Below are 19,343 nucleotides of genomic sequence, written 5' to 3' on the forward strand. Positions count from 1 at the left end.
GTGGGAAGTAGCATAAGGGACACTTCATTCATTTATTTATTTAAACTACACACTTCCATGGGAAAAATCACTTATTTTCTCAGCATTCTAGGAGCTTTGGGACTTGGAATCAGGAAATCATGAATTCAAATCCAGCCTCAGATATTTGCTAGCTGTACAACCTTGAACAAGTCACTTAACTTCTCTGTGCCTCCCTTTCCTTATCTGCAAAATGATGATAATAGTAGCACCTTACCCCCCAGTGTTGTTGTGAGGGTAAAATGAAATACTTGCAAAGTGATTTGCAAGCCATTAAATGCCATGCTATTATTGGCTAAGACTATAAATGACAGAGAAGGTGCCAGCTTGCATTGATAGGTAGGTAGATAACTCACTAGAACTTTTTACACTGATGACATCACAGTTAGAACCTTCAAAAGCCAACCCCAATTATATGTTTAAAAAGATGTTACTGCTCTTTTAATTTTGCCCTTTCTAAGCCATAAGAATGACAAAGAATTTGCTTATACAAACTGTATTCTATTGGGAAGACATTACTTTTATTTTAAATTTTAATGACCATGACAGATCCTTATGACCCTGAGTGAAAGGAATCATGGATAAAGTAGTTAACTAGACTGTTCATTTTTCATGTTTTAGTGTTATGCTTTTACCATTATCTGTGGGTAATGAGGTAGCTGAAGTAATTGACCCTGGATAAAAACTTAACTTGGCAAAAAAGGATTTTGTTCAGTAGAAATCCCAACTTTGTAGAATGCTCTTAGTTAAGTCAGGTAAAAGTCCAATCTACTACAAGCTAACACAGCCAAAGACTGATAGTACTCTAAATTCACAGTATCCTGGAATGTAGATCATGGAAAGGGAGCTTAAGGACCACTCACTTCAACACCCCCATTTTATAGAAGGGGAAACTAAGACCCAGAAAGGAAAAGTGATTTCTTCAGGATAAAATCTAGGTCTTCTGATTCTAAATCCATGCTGATTCCACTCTTTCACAATAACTCCTTTTACATTTTTTTCTTTGAACTTTGACATATCCCTGATATCATCTCTGGGGATGTTTTCTACACCAAGCAAGATCACCATCCCCCAGGCATGCCTTCTTATCCTTCTATATAACTGATAAGTTGTTGGTATCCTTCCTGAAATACCTATAGTGAGTCTACCCCATGTGCTGGATGCCTTCTCTGGTCTTTGGGTTGACCATCTATTCCTTATCCTTCAGTCTTGCTACACAACCAGCCCACTTCCTTTTATGTAATGAAAATGCCAAATAGGAGATGTTTTTTCCATAAGGTATATAAATCATTAATAGAATCTCTGACCGGCAAGAGAATATCACATCACACCAAGAAGAACCTATTTTCCAGTAAATGGGACTACCAGATGTTGAAATTGGGTTACTAACCACAGATACCTGGGCTCTGAGAAAGTCAATGGATTACAGTACATTTTAAATCAAATAATATATGATTTCTCATTTTAGTTCCCCCATCTAGTTTCATAATAACTTGGCCTTAATGTTACACAGGAACTGATTTTTTTCCCTTTTTTTGTTGTGGATAGGGGGCAAAAATGAGGGAAAGCTCAATAATGTTAAACTGGTCATTTTCTAAGTACTTTGCTGGATGCAATCTACATGGTCAGTAACCATTTTAAATACCAATGTATTTTTTTTTTAAAATAACTAACAGAATTTACTTGGATATTTTTTTCAGAGATGTGTGTGTTAAGTGGAGACACAGCCCAAATGTCCTAACTCTTTCCTTTAACAACCACCAGTAGTTTGGTTGCCACATTCCTTTTCATTAAGGCTCCCTTTTAAAATGTAAATGTATATTTTAGTGGGCCTAAAAGCAGCCATCGAGTAAGAAAGCCGTAAAGCTCAAATTTTTCTATAATTTAATCTTGATAATTAATCTCTGAAGAGGCAACACATTAAAGCTATTACTAGACATTAAAACCTTAGCTTAAATTATTTTAACTGAGTTTAGTAAACCAGACTACAAGGCCCCATGGGAATGAGACCAGAGACACCAGAGATGAGTTCTGTTAGGAGGAGAAGGGAAAAGATAAGCAACTGTCTAGTAGGGCAGACTGGCTGGGGAAGCTCAGAGGCGGGGGAAGCAGAGGTCGAAGTTGTCTGATGATAGTATGAGGGTGTGGGACCCCTCTCTAAAGGTGTAAAGGAGCAGAAAAAGGGATGGAGCAGAGGCCATTGAGAATAAATGTCAGTCATTTCATGAGTTTGATTAGGATCACTCAGAACCAACTGTTCAGAAATCTTTTTACCCTTCTTTTTCCTCATCATGCTACTTTCATATGCCAACCATCCTTTAAAAAAAAATTCCAAGGAGTAGACATCTTGGTACACTTGTTGTACCAAGAAATGGCAAATTGAAAACATGAAATGTGATAGAAGTTATAAGGTTAGACATATTATATGTATATATATAATGCTGGTTTATGCTTCCATGCATATGCACAGATATACAAGGTGGCAGGTTGTTTATCCTTTGTTTTCAAAGGGAACCCATGACATCGCTGGGTGATGTATCGATTCATGTGTGATTCTGTTGTACAGTCACTGAAGTCCAGTGACAAGATAAAAGTCAATGTGTATATTTGTGTGCACATGTATGTATATATGCACACATAGGTATATATGCTATGCATTACACATGTGTAATTTATGACATTGCAAACTTCCTTATTGTACAGATGAGGAAACTGAGGCCCAGAGGCCTCAGCTTGTAACATCTAGGTAGTAAATTGCAGAGCTAGAATTCAAAGCAAGGTCCCCCAAGCCCCAGTCTAGCACTCTTTCTCCTTTTATCCCATATTTTCTTCTTCAGTTGAATTAAAGCCAGGGTGTCTCATCTATAAATATTCCCTCTCATGACTCGGATCCTAAGAGTACAACTCCACAATGTTGCTGTCCATGTGACATTTTGCAGACCAGCAGCTTCATCAAATTGCAGGTTAGGTCTTGAAAACTGGATTTTCTGGGACAGTTATTCTGTAGACTCTGCCGTTATCTTGGGTGGTTATTGCACCAGGCATCTGGAAATCAGGGGAAACCTTTCAAGTTAGAGATAGGTTCATCTCCAACTGGAGGAATGTTCCTCTGGCCTCCTAAGAAGGGGTCTGCACCTAATCACAGGCCACTTTCAGCAGTTCATAATGTCAGAGTGCTGACCTAAGACCAGGGTCACCCTGCGGTCTCCTTTCCAACTCCAGGGAGCAAACAGAGCAACCTTTTCCTTTTCTCCAGTCAAGTTCAAGAGAGAAATTGAGAGGAACAGTTGTTTAACTTGTTCCTTATTGAAAGAGGAATACCTGGCTGGCAGCTGCCCGGCTTCGATGTGGGGTGTAAGCAATCAGATATCAGATTTGTTTCCCTTGAATCACACTTCAGCAAACTGGGTTCACAACCCATGGAAACCTGAGCCCTGCCACTACTCATGGAATAGTATTCTAGCCTGACTGCCATAGGTGGATGTTATGAGGTTCATTTAGAAAACACTTTTTCACTATGTCCTGTGCAAGGCATCTGTACCAGAAGCTGGGGACTCAAAAGATAGGCAGGGCCCAGACCTTGCTCCCACAGAATTTCTGAGAGGGAAGAATGACATATATACACAAATACCTGTGATTTGAGTCCTGTAAGAAATTGAGAATGGAAAGATCATTTTCACCTGGGTGGAAAATTTTTTTAAAAAAATTAAAGGACAGAGGAGAAAAGATTAAAAATAGGCAACATTTATAAAGATACATAATATATGTATAGTATGCATATATGCATATGTGTATATACATACCTAGCCATATATACATACACATACATACACGTACATGTGTATGTGTATGTATGTATGTACACACATATACATACTCATTTTGTTCAGTCATTTTCAGTTGTGTCTGACTCTTCATGAGCCCATTTGGGGTTTTCTTGGCCAAGATACTATAGGGGTTTGCCACTTCCTTCTCCAGCTCATTTTATAGATGAGGAAGCTGAGACAAACAGGGTAAAGTAACTTGCCCAGGATCACACAGCTAGTAAGTGTCTGAAGCCAGATTTAAACTCAGGTATTCTTGACTCCAGGCCTGCATGGCATACTACCCACTGAACCACCTAGCTACCTATATAGACACACACACATACACATACACGTGTGTGTTTATGTGTGTGTATGAATCTTGACTTTTAGGGTTTCACTAAACTGATTTGTTATTTGATTAGGCTAAGTTTCAGTGAACTTTCCCAATACCTATGATAGATGGATGGATGGATGGATGGATGGATGGATGGATGGATGGATGGATGGATGAAAAATAATTTATTCAGGGCTCGTTCTGTACCAGTCATTGTACTAACTGCTGGAGATACCAATATAAAAAAAAAAATAGACAATTCATGCTCTGAAAGAGCTTACAATGTAATTAGAGAAGATAACACATAAAAGAAAATTCAGCTTCAGGGCCCATGGAAAGTCCCCAGAGCCTAAGGATGCAGTATTGGGATGGATAGTAAAGTCAGGAGTCCTTAGGTTACAAGAGTAGGTTGGGTGACAGTGCTATTGATCTGCAGAGCATAGATGGAGGACCAATGACAAGGCCTGGAAGACTTTAGGAGGCAGTGACAGGGCAAATGGCAAGGCCAAGTGGTCTGTCTGATCATTTAACAGATGAGGAAACTGAGGCGCCCCCAAGACTAAGTGACTCTCAGTGACCAAGTCAGTCAGTAAGCTTTTATTAAGTGCCTACTCTATGCTAGGCACCAATGTAAGCATCAAGGATACAAAAAGAGGCAAAAGACAATCCCTACCGTCAAAGAGATCACAATCTAATGGAGGAGACAATAAGTAGACAAATAATCCTATTTGTATAGGATAATTAGAAAATAAGAGAAGAAAAGCATGATAATTAAGAGGAGTGGGGGGGAAAGTTCCTTTTAGGAGGTTGGCTTTTCTCAGGGACTTGAAGAAAGCCAGGATGTGGTGATGAGGAGGGAGAGCATTCCAGGCCTGGGTGACAGCCAGAGAAAATGCCCAGAGCCAAGAGTCAGAGTGTGGAACATCAAGGAAGCCAGTGTGGTGAAGAATAAGGCATAAGAAGACTAGAAAGGTAGGGTTAGGCTATGAACAGATGATTTTCTATTTGATCCTGGAGGTGATATGGGAGCCATTGGAATATTTGGAGTAGTGGGGAGTTGGCAGGGGAGGAGTGACACGATCAGAGCTACACTTTAGGAAAAATTTCTTTAGTGGCTGAATGGAGGATGAATTGGAGAAGACTTGAGACAGGCAGACCCACTAGCAGGCTATTGTAGTAATTCGGGTGTGAGCTTTGTATAAAGGTGGTGGCAGTGTCAGAAGAGCGAAGAGGGCATATTCAAGAGATACTGCAAAGGTTAAATGGGATTTGGAGGTTAGGGTGGGGCTGAGAAAGTAGGAATGGAGGATGACAATTAGGTTAAGAACTAGGGGATGGGGAGGATGGTGGTGCCCTGAACAGTAACTGGAAAATGTGGAAGGGGGGATAATTTAGGGGGAAGCAAATGAGTTCAGTGTTAGACATGTCAAATTTAAGATGTCTAAAGGGCAGCCAGTTCAAGATGTCAGAAAGGTAGTTGACCATGTGAGACTGGAGGTCAGCAGAGAGGTTTGGGTAGGATAAGTAAATTGGAGAATCATAGGCATAGTGGGGATGATTAAATCGATGGGAGCTGATGGGATTACCAAGGTATAGAGCGAGAAGAGAAAATATCCCGGGACAAGGACTTGCAGAAAAACTAAGATTAGTGGATATGACTTGGATGAGGACCTAGTCAAGGAGACAGAGAAGGAGCAGTCTGATAGGTGGGAAGAGAACTAGGAGAGAGTAGCATTCCAAAAATGTAGAGAAGGGAGCATCAAGGAAGATAGTGTGATCACCAATGTCAAAGTCTGCAGAAAGGGCAAGGGGGTCATTGGTTTGGGCAATTATGAGATCACTGGTGACTTTGGAGAGAGACATTTCAGTGAAATGATGTCTACATGGGAGCTTAATGTGATAAACACATAAAATGAGCAAGAGCAAGGAGAGATTCAGCACCAAATCATATGGCTCATGAAATCATAAATCTTAAGAGTTGGAAGGGACCTTAGAGGTCCCCTTACCTGTCACATGTACCTCTCTATAATATTCCTGAAAAACAGTCAACTTGCCTCTGACTAAAGAACTACAATAATGAGGCATTTTCTACTTTTAAAGGTAGTCACTTCTTTATTTTTGGATAGTGCTGAATGTTAGGAAGTTCACCTATCTGTGTTTATATATACATATGTGTGTGTGCATACATACATAGATACATATATATACATGAAACTTTTTATTAAAAAATTTCTCTTGATTGAGTCTCTCCTAGCCTGGAAGTTCTGCCAGCATTCAACGTCCCAGTCCTACTGCTGATCAGGATGAGACCTTTGACTTGATCTATTTTTGACTTTGGTTCTAGGTGACCCTGTGGATAAAGCCCATGACTTGGAGTTAGGAAGATCTTAATTTGAATCCTGCCTCAGACACTTACTACCTGTACCATCCTGAGCTAATCACTTAACTTTTGTGCCTCAGTTGCTCCATATGTAAAAAGGGGATGATAAGAGCATTTAGCTCAGTCAAATGAGTTAGTATGTGAAGCAATTAGAAAACCTTAAAATGATATAAATGCTAGTTATTTGCTATTATGCCTTGTGGCTTCTCAGTCTCAGGAAATCACCATTTTGCTGCTGAACCTGATTGACTTCAGCCCTACTGAATCTCAGAACTCCTGAAATTAAAAAAGTCCACCAGCCTCCCCCTCCCCCAGTAGTAGGGATTATAGGTGTGTACTCCACACCCAGCAATTCCTCCTTAGGTTGAGCCAGTCGGCCTCCCTTGGATCTAGTTCTCCCATCTATGTATGATTAATCATAATAAGTCTAATCCTTCTTCACAAGGCCACCCTTTAAAAATTTTCATGTACTTTTATCCAGATTAAATAGCCCTATGTCCCTCAACCTAACCTTTCAGAAGATTCAGAAGAGAGGAAAGATGAATGATAGATTAGTCAGAGAGGGCCTCATGGATGAAGCAGGACTTGAATTAGGTCTTGAAGAGCATGTATAAATAGAGTTTGAATGGGAGAACAGACGGGAGGGCATTCCAGTCAAGTGTCGGAATACAAGCAGAGACATGAAAGCAAAGATGAACATCATGAATTCATGCAACAGCAAAAAGATCCACGTGACCAGTATGGAGGGAGTCTGTTGGATAGTGAGGAAAAGGACTGAATGGGTTGCAAAGAGTCAGAGTATGGAGAACCTTGAAATCCATGCAAGGGAGTTGAGACTTTTATCATCTCTTACCTTAACTGTTGCAATAGCCTCCTCATCTGACTTCCTACTTGCAGTCATTCCCCACCCTCAATTCATCCTTTGCAAGCTACAAAATTAGTATTCTCGAAAAATAATTCTGACCATGTCATTCTCTGACCAAGAAGAAACCATCCACAACTTTGCCTCTAGGATACAAGGCAAACTCTCTACTTAAAACCCTCCACAACCTAGTGCCACCATATTGTTCCCGTTCACACATATAAACTGAACGACTAGCTGTTCTCCAAACTCAACATTCCATCTCTCATCTCAGTACCTTTTCCCAAACCATCCCCATTCTGGAATGACCTCCATCCTCAATTTCATCTCTAGGAATTCCTTCAAGGGTCAACTCAAGTACCCCCTCCTAATATAAAGCCTTTCCTGATCCCAACCCCTCCTTCTTCCTCAAAAAATTCCTATATTTTATCCATTTACATATCCTCACCACCCAACTCTCCCAAAGAATGGAAGTTCCCTGTAGTCAACAGCACTTTCATTTTTGTCTTCATATCCCTACTTAGTGATAATTTGTTTCCCTATAAAACTGCTTAGTTTCAGCAGTTCTGAGATGGGATCATGACTCCTTGTTTGTTTGTTGCATTTTTAAAATGGTATTGGTATTGTAGAAAATAAAATAAGACCTTTTGAATCCTTCATAATGTAGGTCAATTTGACATAACATGTTTACCTTCTAAATCTGTCTCTAAAAGATGAGCATGTGAAATAGAAATGTTTTCTGTTAAGCTGAAACTTTGGTTTTTCTAGAGGGTTTGAGTTTTGAAGTTGATATTGTGAACTGGCGCTGAGCAAAGGAAGTATGAGAGTGCAGGGTCTCTCTTCATTTGTCTTTAGCTTTCTCCCATTCGGTTAATAAGTTTGTGTCATTAATGACAAGGTTTAAGTCAACTGGAAGTATCACTGATAAACCACCAAGATAGAAATGACAATTAAGTGCCTATTGGATGCCTGACTTAAATGGATCTTGAAGGATGACCTAAAAGGTTGATATAACGGCCTCTTGTCAGTGGGGAGTGGCAGTAATTTCCAAAGATGAAGACCTTTCCATGGGAAGAGCCCCAACACTGGTTCTCTGAGGTAACTGTTAGATGAAGCCCTCTGGTCCTTCTCTGCTGTCAAAAACATGCATAGAAGTGGAGACCAAAATGTTTTACTTGGGGAAGCCTAGCCATATTCTTTTATCACTTGGAGAGGGGGAGGGAAGATTATCTCCTAGTCCTTTTTTCCTTCCCTGTAAGCTTCCTTCTTCGTTTTTATTACCAAAGGAAGTACAGATGGTTGGACTAATTGGACCCTAATAAAAATTGAATTACTTTGATTTCTTTTCACTGTGTGGATGTGTGAGCTGTTGTATGTGTCAGAATGAGGGACTATTCATCTGTCAAAATAAGTGGATAGAGTGAGTCTCAAAACAAATATAATATTGTGCAAGTTATAATTTATAACATAAAGTAACTTTTTATTTAACCCTCTTAGTTTTATGGGAGACTGAGAAAAGGCAGATATGGTTAATTGGGTCAAAGATTTATGACTCACTCAGCAAGTCCTTCTCCCTCTTTTATTTTTATTTTATTTTTCTAACTTGTTTATTTTAAACTAGCCTAGTATAAATCAATAAACTTCTGGCTTATAAAGTTAGTCTGTGGTGGGGAGAGCATCATATTATAGAGATCAAGACTACTTAGTTTCAACAGTTCTTGTGATGTGATCAAACACACATCTTTCACACTCACAACTCAAACATGGATGACAGCATCACAGAATTTCAGAATTGAAAAGATCTTCAGTGGTCATCTAGTTCAGTGGTTATCTGAACAGTAATCCCAGCTATAATCCACGCAAAAGTTGTTCTCCAACCTTGGCTTGAAGCGCCCAAGTGAGGGGGAACCAGCCACCTCCTGAAGCAGATCTTTTGGATGACTCAAATTTTTAGGAAATTTTTCTTTCTATCAAACCTGCAGCTTGTACCTGTTGCTCCTAATTCTGCTCTTTGGGGCCAAAGAGAACAAGCTGAATCCTATTTCCATATGAAAGCCCTTCAAATACTGGAATCTAGAAAGTATGTCTCCATAAGCTTTCTCCAAAAGGCAGTATGCCATAGTGAATAGCGCACTAGCCTCAAAGATGAACACCTGGGTCCCATCTCTGCCATACTGATTATGTCTCTCAGTGTTCCAGGCAACTTTATGATTATAAATTTCAAGGAAAGAACAGATCTTTATCAATAGAGGATATTCATTACCAGACTTCTCTTGCCTTATGAAATTACAGGTCCTACAGTTTTTTTTAAAGGTTCTCTAGACTAATTCCCACTGAGTTCTTTCAGCCAGTTCTCATATGGCACCAATGTAAGACCCTTCATCATCTTGGTTTCCCTTCTCTGGACACTAGCTCTGCAGGTCTTAAAGTATTATAAGTGCTTAAGTACTATTATATGAAATCCCTTGGAATAACTGAGGCTATTACAAGGTGTCCATGAGGTCACAACTATTTTCAGAATGACACTAAAACATTTGAATTTCTAATATGATAAATATTAATAGATATAATCCACATAGACAAAAGCTCTTTACGGGGGGGGGGGGTCTTCAAGAATTTTTAAGAGTATAAAGGAGTCCTGAGACCAAAAAGTTTGAAGACTGATGTTCTAACTTATTAATATCCTCCCTTATATGTGATATTTAGAATAGAAATTGTATTTCATTTGTGGTCTGACAAGATAAGAATGCAGAGGAAGTTTCTTCTTCTTGATCCTGTTTCTTTATTTTTCAGGCAAAAAAAAAAAATGGAGCCAAAGGTAGTAAAGTATGTTGGCAAGGTAACATCCATGGTCAAGAGCAGAGCCAGTATTTGAACCCATGCTCTATGCTACCATATTCAGCACTTTTTTCCCACTACGTACACTACAATTTCCACTGCAATTTATCCCTCCCTCAGCGCAGAGGCTCCCACCAGATCCATTCTTTCCTTGATCCTGATGGAGACCTAGATTAAGAAGAAAATTATAAGATGGAGGACATGCCACCTTTTCAACACTTATTACCACAAGTAAAAAGACCCCCTAACTTTCCCCCTTGGTGTAAAAAGCAAAAGAAAGTTTTGGAGTGTTGATTTCCATTCATTCCATTCATTCATTCCACAGTCATGTGGCAAAAAAAAAAAACCTCCAAAAGATAAACCAAAGACTCCAATAAATGAAGCTAAAATGAGACTATAGAGGATTGAAGCTGATTTTAAAAGAAACCTATCAGAATTTCTGTCTTCAGATGACATTTCCATCCTCAGAGCCATACACTTAGTTTAATGTCGCTGTAGTATTTTGCAAACTTTTTAAGAATGTGAAACATTATTTTCCTTGTACCCAGCATTGGCAAACCTTCATCCTCTGAAGCACATTTGAGTTTAGGCAATAGCCCCAAACTCTAGAATCACAGAATCCCATTTGGAAAAGATCTCAGAGATCATCTGAGATGGTGGTCTATCTTGCCAAACCTGAGCAGAAAATCCCCTCCATAAAATCTCTGACAAGCCTCTCTCGTAGAGCTTCTTAATCTTTTTTTTGTTGTCCTGGAACCTCTTTTGCAGTTTGGTGAAACATATCGACCCCTTTTCAGAATTATTTTTTAAATGCATGGAACAAAATACATAGGATTACAAAAGAAACCAATTAAACTGAAATAGAATTATCAAACTTTTTTTTAAAGTTCATGAATCTCAGTTAAAGAACCCTAAGATTTCTAATGAGAGGGAACCTACTACCTTCCAAAGTAGCCTATATGCTATATATGTTGTCTCTTCAATTAGAATATGAGCTGTTTGAAAACGGGGACTTTGTCTTGCTTCTCTATTTGTATTCCAAAGACTTAGTGCAGTGGTTGGCCCATAGCAAGTACTTAATAAATTCTTTTCCATTCCCCTCTTTTCCATTTTCATTGCTGTTTTGTATAGCACCAATTATTAGAAAGGGTTTCCTCATGTAAAACCAAATCTACTTTTCTGTAACTTTGAAACATTACTTCTAGCTCTGCCCTCTGGGTCTAAGTCGAGCAAGGGCTAATCCCTTTACCACATGATAGCCCTTGAAAACATCTTAAGCCAACTGTCCTGTCCCTTTCCTGCTCCCTAACTCCACCTTCCCCATCTTCTGCTGGCTAAATATCATCCTGGGCTGAACTGACCCTCATAAAAATGGTCCGCAGATTCCTTAGCATCCTGATTATCTTCATCTGAGTGTGTACAAGCATGTAAATGTTTTCAGTTTTACTTTTAAATATGGCATTGAATACAGCATATTCTATGTGTGGTCTGACCTCCAGGACCAAATATAGTAGGATGCTCACCTTTCTCATTCTGGACATCATACTGCTAAATGTAAGATTCATTAGCTTTTTTTTCTTTTGAGTCACACTCCACTTAAATAAATTCAGCCCATATTATTTAAGCACCTACTTATTTACCAGGCACTATGCTATGGAACTTGAAACCCATCTACTCCTCTAGATCATCTCTACATGGAGTATTGCCTAACTATTGCAATTGTTACTTAATTAACTATTGCACTCTTCTACTTTTGTGGTTGATACTTTGGGTTAGCTAGGAGGCATTGTGGACAGAGAAGGGAGTGTTCAGACTAGCTGTGTTTACCAATTGGTCACCATTACATGCAGCTTTTTGGGAATTCTGCTGTGGGGGTTGCTAACTTTTCTAACTTCAACTACCTCTGAATTAAGATTTTGTTAGCTCTTGTTGCATTTATCTGTCCTTGTCTCCATCAAAATCCTGATCATGCTGAGGAGGGCACTGAGTCCAAGCTTCCTGTGTTCATCAGATTCCAGATCAAATGTTTGCATTTCTGAGAGCACTGTCACCTCACAGTCCAGTTGCTGTCCAAAGAGGTATCCACTTACACAGGAAAGACTGCACAAATCTGTCTAACCATTCCCCATTAGATTTCAGATCACTCAAACAAGATCATTAAACAAGATGTTAGTGATAAGGTGTAAGGCTTTGTTTTAGAGGTGAGATATTTTGTTTTGTTTTCCCCTCAACTTGGGTTATGGAGTGATGATGACAATGATGATGGTGATAATAATGATAGCTTATTATATAGTGCCTAGTATGTGCCAACCACTGTGCTAAGTGCCTTGCAAATGTTATCTCAATTGATCCTCACAACAATCCTGAGAAGCAGGTGCTATTGCTGCCCCTCATTTTAAAAATCACATAGCTAGTAAGTGAATGAGACTGTATGTGAACTCAAGTCTTCCTTACTTAAGGTCTGATACTCTATCCTCTTTGCCACCTACCTCCCCCCACATCAGAAAAGAGCTTGGAGGAAAAGAAGTAAGATCTCGAAAAGTGTAGTTATTTGCATAAATATTTATTGATTTAAAACCAATAGGGTTTAATGGGACAGGTGGGTTGTAAAATGGGTCCAGAAATATAAACTCAAAATTCAGAGTTGCTGTTCATGTTTAATATGCACTAAAACATGAACATTTTCAAGAGAGGCATATTGTTATAATGGAAACACCACTGGATTTGGGATTGGCAACTTTGTTGAATATTGGTGCTCATACTTAGGTTCTAGTATATGAACACCATAAGTCAATTAACTTCTCAGAGTCTCTGTTTCCTTATCCACAAAATGGCCATGAAAAAGCAGAATTAAGACATGTGGATGGACTTGCATAGAGGCATATTTCAACTCAATATGGGAAAAGACTTCAGAACAATTAGAGTTATTCCCAAATGGAATGGAACTACCTCAGGAAGTAATTGGTTTCCAGATATTGGAGATCTCCAAGGAGAATTTGGGTGACTGTGGGTTAAGGACAGGAATGTGCTACAGCCAGCGCCTATGGTGATTGTCAAATTTTTATTGTGAAACATTTGCACCTCAGAAATCAACAAACACTACAAATCAGGGCTTGACTTCTCTTTTGGGCATTGCCTAGACTTAAGAAAGTGATAGAGAAACATCAATAATGCAGATTAGAGGATTTTTTATTTTATTTTTTAGTATACCAGTTGTTAAACATTTACTGGCACACCCTATTAGGGATATTTTACAGGGAATTTATGCTTAGGAATTGAACCTTTGAGGTCCCTTCCAGTTCTGGAGTTTTATGATTCTATTTGTACCTCACAGAATTGTTGTGAGGAAAGCATGTTATTTAAACAGTCGAGTTATCATGAAAAAGGGACTCTGACGAATAGAAGCCTGAACAGTATGGTCAGTAATATCAAATAGACTGTGTTTCCCATAAACACACCAGAACTTTGAAGCTCACTGAAAATTCTGATTTAGTGAATGAATGTATAAGTGAACAATAAATTTACACTTGTCTTAAAAAGGTGTGATGACAGCCTTTAATATGAAATATAAATTGAACAGGGAATGAACATGCTGTGGTTCAGAAAAAAATAGCCTGTTGTAAGGAACAAGTAGTTCCTTCCTCCTCTCTACCTGTAGGCATAAAAATATACACAATTTTGAATGCCTAAATCTTAGCATCAGAACAGGTGGTGCTTTAATTTGAAATGACCTTGAAGAAAAACAATTAATTTTTTCTCTTTTTAAGCATTCATTTTTTAAAAAAATATGAGTTCAAAATTCTTTTCTTCCCTTATCCACGTCCCCTACCCATTGAGAAGCAATGTGATACCCATTATACATGTGAAGTCATGTAAAACATATTTCTGTATGAGCCACATTGCAAAAAAGGGAAGAAAAATAAAGAAATCAGAAAAAAATATTCTTCAATCTGCACTCAAAATTCATCAGCAATATTGTAATGATGATGAACTGTGAATGACTTAGCTACTATGATCAGTACAATGATCCACAACAATTGCAAAGGATTCATGATGAAAAATGCTATCTACCCCGAGAGAGAGAACTGATGAACTGTATGACCCTGGACAAGCCACTTTACTCCTGCAGACCTCAGTCTCCTCATCTACAAAATGAGGGTATTGGGTAAGATGGACTCTAAGGTCCCTTCCAGCGTTCCTTCTACGGTCCTAAGATTTAACTGAAACTTTTTTTCAAGCATATGACTGGAGAGAGCAACAGGGTGATGAGGTGCAATTCTTCATGAAAGAATTCCCTTAGAATTATTGCTGAAGATATGAAAAATGAAAAGGAGAATGAAAGTGTGGTTCGTTGACTTTTAACCTTAAACTATACTTTTTTAGGATAAGAAATATAGATAAAAATAGGAAATTATCTATCTAGTCATTTGTCTTCATTACATCAGATATGGATATTTGGAAACCTTTAAATTTTTACATTTTCATCCAAATGTCTGACATGCTGTAGATATGGGCCAATGCCAAATGATTAGGCAGAAAGATTTGGAGAAAAGGACATCTTTCATCTTTGACCAGAAGGAACTCATCCCTTATATGTGAAAGATCGAAAAACTGAAAAGAAATCGACTTTCTTTTTTTTCTGGATTTGAAAGGAGTCATGAGATCATAGATTTAGAACTGAAAGGGACTTTCTAGGTCATTAAGTTCAGCCCATTTTACATGTAGGGAGACTGAGGCACAGAGAGGTTAAGCAACCTACCCAACAAGTGTTTGAGGCAGGATTATGAATTCATTTCTTCCTGGCTCCTGGTTCAGTACCCTGTCCTTCATGGCATAATGCTTCTCTGTTAATAAATAGTTTGGCTCTTGTGAGGTTGTCTCTGTTTTCTTTTAATATCCTTGTGAGACAACGGGTGCCCGTGGAGATACTTTTCCAAAAGGAAGTCAAATGGATTATCTTCCTTTCTCATGAGTGTTCCTTTTCAGGACAAACTGCCTCCTATGCAATTTATCATTCTTATTAATAAAAGTGGCTGAATTCACCAGGAGAGTGAATTTCATATTCTAAATTGCTAATTTGATCAGGTGCTTATGCCAGCTTTACTCACCAATGATGAATAACCTCCTAGGGGCGCTTACCTATATAATAACAGTGATATCTGTGGATTATCCATGAATCTCCATGTTCCAATGTGGGAAAAAGGAGTATACATGTGCTCTCCTTTTAAGCCAATCGAAGGCATTCTACTGCGATGTCCTCAGAGAAACTCTGTTTCCACTTCTATTTCCTGAATCTTTCCACTCATATTAACTTTCCCAGGGGGACCAATCAGATCTAGAAAGAAGCAGAAGAGTCTTCAGGGAAGGAAGTTGAAGTTTCTGAACCATGATTAATTTATAGGAAACTAACCATCATTAATTAGAGTTGAAGGTGGAGAGAATAAGGCATGAAGATGTTTCCCTTCTCTACTTTGACCAGGTTCTCCCATCCTATTGTTTTTAATCTGGGAGGGATGGAACAAAAGGAAGGGAAAAAGAAATTAGATGGGACATTGGGAGGAGAAAAGAAAGACGTCCTTGGTTTGTGTTAGCTCTGAAGTAATGGAATAATATTTAAATTAAAAAAAAAAAAAAGAAAGAACCTTAAGAGTTTCTCTTCCCTACTCTGTTTGCTCAGGACTCTTGCTTTCTTTTTTATGTACTTTTTGGTGTAGTCAATCCTGAACTTTTGCAGGAGTAACGTTCCTAGAAAATGGCATAAAAATCAAAAACACAAATGTTATTACATTGAACCTATGGGAAATAGGAGGTTAGATTCCCACAACCACCAAAAACTGTAATCTTTTGCTAGAGATTGCTGAAAATATACTTTTCTGCATGCGATTCTTTCGAACAAAACATTAATTCTGATAATGTGTACTTTTTCTAACACAGTAACTGTGAAATAACCCATAAAATGCAATCGACAAAATAAAATTAATAACATGCAAAACATTCTGTACCCTTTTGAGCTAACATCTCAAAAAACCATTGATTTCCGACAATATTCACTTTTCATAACACATGAAATCTATAGTAATACTGTCCAACAAATAAAATTCTTAAAACAAACTTTTTTTAACATTAGTCTTACCTTCCACTGTATCAGATGGTAGTGTGAGGGCAGTATGCTTTATAACAAATTGTTGCTTCATGAACACCAGACTCAGTGTTGTGAAACACCAGCAGCTGCAGGCATTCTAGCATGAAGTTTATCTAACACCTTTATTTTCTCACTAAACCACATCATTGACCTTGCATGCTTGGACTTAGAGCCCAAAGGACATACCCTATGCTTTGGGGGTATAATCACTACACAAAATTTGAGTTTTAAAGGTAAACAATAAAAATATGAAATGCATACACATGGAACTCTTTACAGTGGTAGGGTGAACAAGACTAGAAAGGTGCCTAGTAGGATACCAGTCACTCCACAAACTTGCTCTCATCACGCCTTTCATTTCTTCTCAGTTGTTCATAGCCGAGAATGTGCATGGTTGTCAATGCAAAAGTGAAAATGGGGTTACTAATAAGATCATCCGAATGCTTGAAGTCATGCAAGTTAAATGCACAGATGTTGAAGACTGACTGTATAATTGTTGTATTACTTTTCTCCATTTCAGTCTCTAATGAGATATGTGATCTTAGAGTCATAGATGTAGAGCTGGAGGGGACCTTAGAGGTCACTTACAAGCGTCATCAACCCCAGTCCTACCTGGACCCCTGGAGGTCCTCCTGTCATTTTGTAAATTCCATCTCCCCTTCGTAATGAAGCTTCTGTGACTTCTTTCCAGGTTCCCTGGGTACCGCAGGTCGTGTGTGCAACCTGACTTCCCGTGGCATGGACAGCTGTGAAGTCATGTGCTGCGGAAGGGGCTATGACACCTCCCGCGTCACCCGAATGACCAAATGCGAGTGTAAGTTCCATTGGTGCTGTGCTGTGCGCTGTCAGGACTGTTTGGAGGTGGTGGACGTGCACACTTGCAAAGCCCCCAAGAGTCCCGACTGGGTGGCACCCACATGACCCACACATCAACCAGCTGCCTTTTCTCCCCTGGGACTCAATTTGATCTGCAGAGACACTGGACTTTGAGGTTCCCCTCCAGGGGGGCATGTTTCTTAAAGTGCATGGCAGGCACTTTGACTCACCAGAAGCCACCCCTCCCTTCCTGGGTGCCTCCAGGATTGTCTAGTGCATATAAGTTATATCCTATTCTATTTACATTACTGGGTTGTAACACTTCCCTGTAACATAACTATGGAATATCATGAAGTCTTTTGTACTATGGGGAGGGTTTTTTTGTGGGGAGGTGGGGGAGAAGAGACAGAGCTTGTCTTTGCTCTACCCAAACTTCCCCCAAAAAGATGACCAGGAAGGAAAGGAGTTCAAATGATGTTTCTCTGTCTTTCAACCGAATGCTCACAACTAAGTGGTCTCATGAGAATTTCATAGAACTTCCACTAAATTATCTCATAGTTCCTAGAAGGACCATGACAAGCTTTTTTACTTTGTTGTTTTTGGTCTGATCAAGAGATTTTGAGAGACGCCAGCATCATCTGACAATTGGTAACAAACATGGTTTAAATACATGACAAATTTGAAATGGGTGTTTTCCCAAGGCCATTTGAATTCAGCATTAATACCCAGTGTAATAAAACGGGGAAAAGCTCACACTGAGTGATATTTTAATTCCCTACTATAGCATACCTTAGGTGAGAAAATGAACATTTTATCTTCTTGGAAAGATGCTGAAGTTCCTGGGACATGAAAAACTCATTTGGAGAGGGACTTCCTTCTTTCCCAATAAACACATACATAAGACCTGAAAACCATTAAGGGCAATGTTTTCTGCTTCTCAGGTAAGATAATTACAGAAGACAAGGATTTCATGATTGAGCACCTGACGATGCTTCTGTACAGATGAGCCAGAAAAATGGGAATCAAATTCCTATTTGGTGTTTGCCATGTGAATCATGGAGGCTTGTAACTGGAACAATTTGATAATGATCGCTCTTGGGATGACAGGGCCAGGCATGAAAATGCTGATGACAAGGTTTCCATAACTAACCCAATAACTACGGAAGCCTTGAGTACAAACAGACTGCAAAAAGGATGGCCCAAATGGTGTAAGGAGAGCCTCTGAGGACCAGCAGGACTAAAACTATAGTTTTTAACACCCATTGCATTTCATTTTAATCACGCTTTTTTGACGATTAAGAGATGATGTGGTCCTGACCTAAGGCAAATGACACATAGCCTTGCTTATAAACTCCATAACCATAATGTATTATATTGCAAAAATATGAGCTTTGAGAACTATATTAAAGTGGCTCAGCTGTAATTATGAGAATATTAGTATGCAAATTGTGATCTCCTGCTTTGAGTTAAAAAATGTCATTTGCAGAAGATGACGAGGCTAACAGTTAAGCTAAATGAATGAGAAGTGAAATGAGTGAAAATATTCCTTGCTACCTCTGACTATTAGATTCTTGTTCTAAACATAATCTCCAGCACAGAAAATTAATTCTGGCAGTATACTATCAATATGCACACAGCAATAATTTTAAGAAATCATTGATTTAATCAGAATAGATATTTGCTCCAGTTATCTCTTAAGTGGTCTCTTCTAAGTCTTCCTCCTTCTTGACCTCTCCAATCCAATAAGCATTTATTAGGCACCTACTATGTGCCGAGCACTATACTAAGCACTGGGGATACAATTAATAAAAATAAAGACAGTCCTTGACCTCAAGGAGCTTTCAGTCTAAAAAGGGAAGTTGGCACACAAAGGATATGGGATGAAATGCCAGGAGGTACCTGGCATGGGACATCTTGTTCCATGGAGTTGAAACCAGACAGGGAATTAGATGCAAAGTGGAGTGCTCTTTGTAGCATCTGACACTGTTGATCATTCATTCTCTTCTCCTGGATACTTTTTCTTCTTTAGGTTTTCATGATACAGCTCTCTCCTGGTTCTCCACCTATATCTGTGTGACTATTCCTTCTCAGTCTCCTTTGTCAGATCATGATCCATGTGCCACCCTATTTCTGTTGAGAGTGCCAGC

The 19,343-nt window shown here is 38.9% G+C and overlaps 1 protein-coding gene across 3 annotated transcripts in view; it reads left to right on the top strand.

Moving 5' to 3' along the window:
• WNT2 (Wnt family member 2) overlaps positions 1 to 18,642 on the top strand; it is a 59,121-nt gene extending 40,479 nt beyond the window's left edge. For 2 of the 3 annotated variants that reach the window (XM_072652959.1, XM_072652958.1), the window contains one exon: positions 17,072 to 18,642. In XM_072652959.1, coding sequence (XP_072509060.1) covers positions 17,072 to 17,301 — 230 coding nt within the window. In that variant the 3' untranslated portion in view covers positions 17,302 to 18,642. Of the gene's footprint in view, positions 1 to 6,502; positions 8,755 to 17,071 lie in introns of those variants that run through there. The other variant, XM_072652960.1, reaches the window with a different exon arrangement.
• The last annotated feature ends 701 nt before the right edge of the window (positions 18,643 to 19,343 follow it).

Source organism: Notamacropus eugenii, chromosome 3 (assembly GCF_028372415.1).
Source record: "Notamacropus eugenii isolate mMacEug1 chromosome 3, mMacEug1.pri_v2, whole genome shotgun sequence".
In the NCBI taxonomy this organism is placed as follows: Eukaryota; Metazoa; Chordata; class Mammalia; order Diprotodontia; family Macropodidae; genus Notamacropus; species Notamacropus eugenii.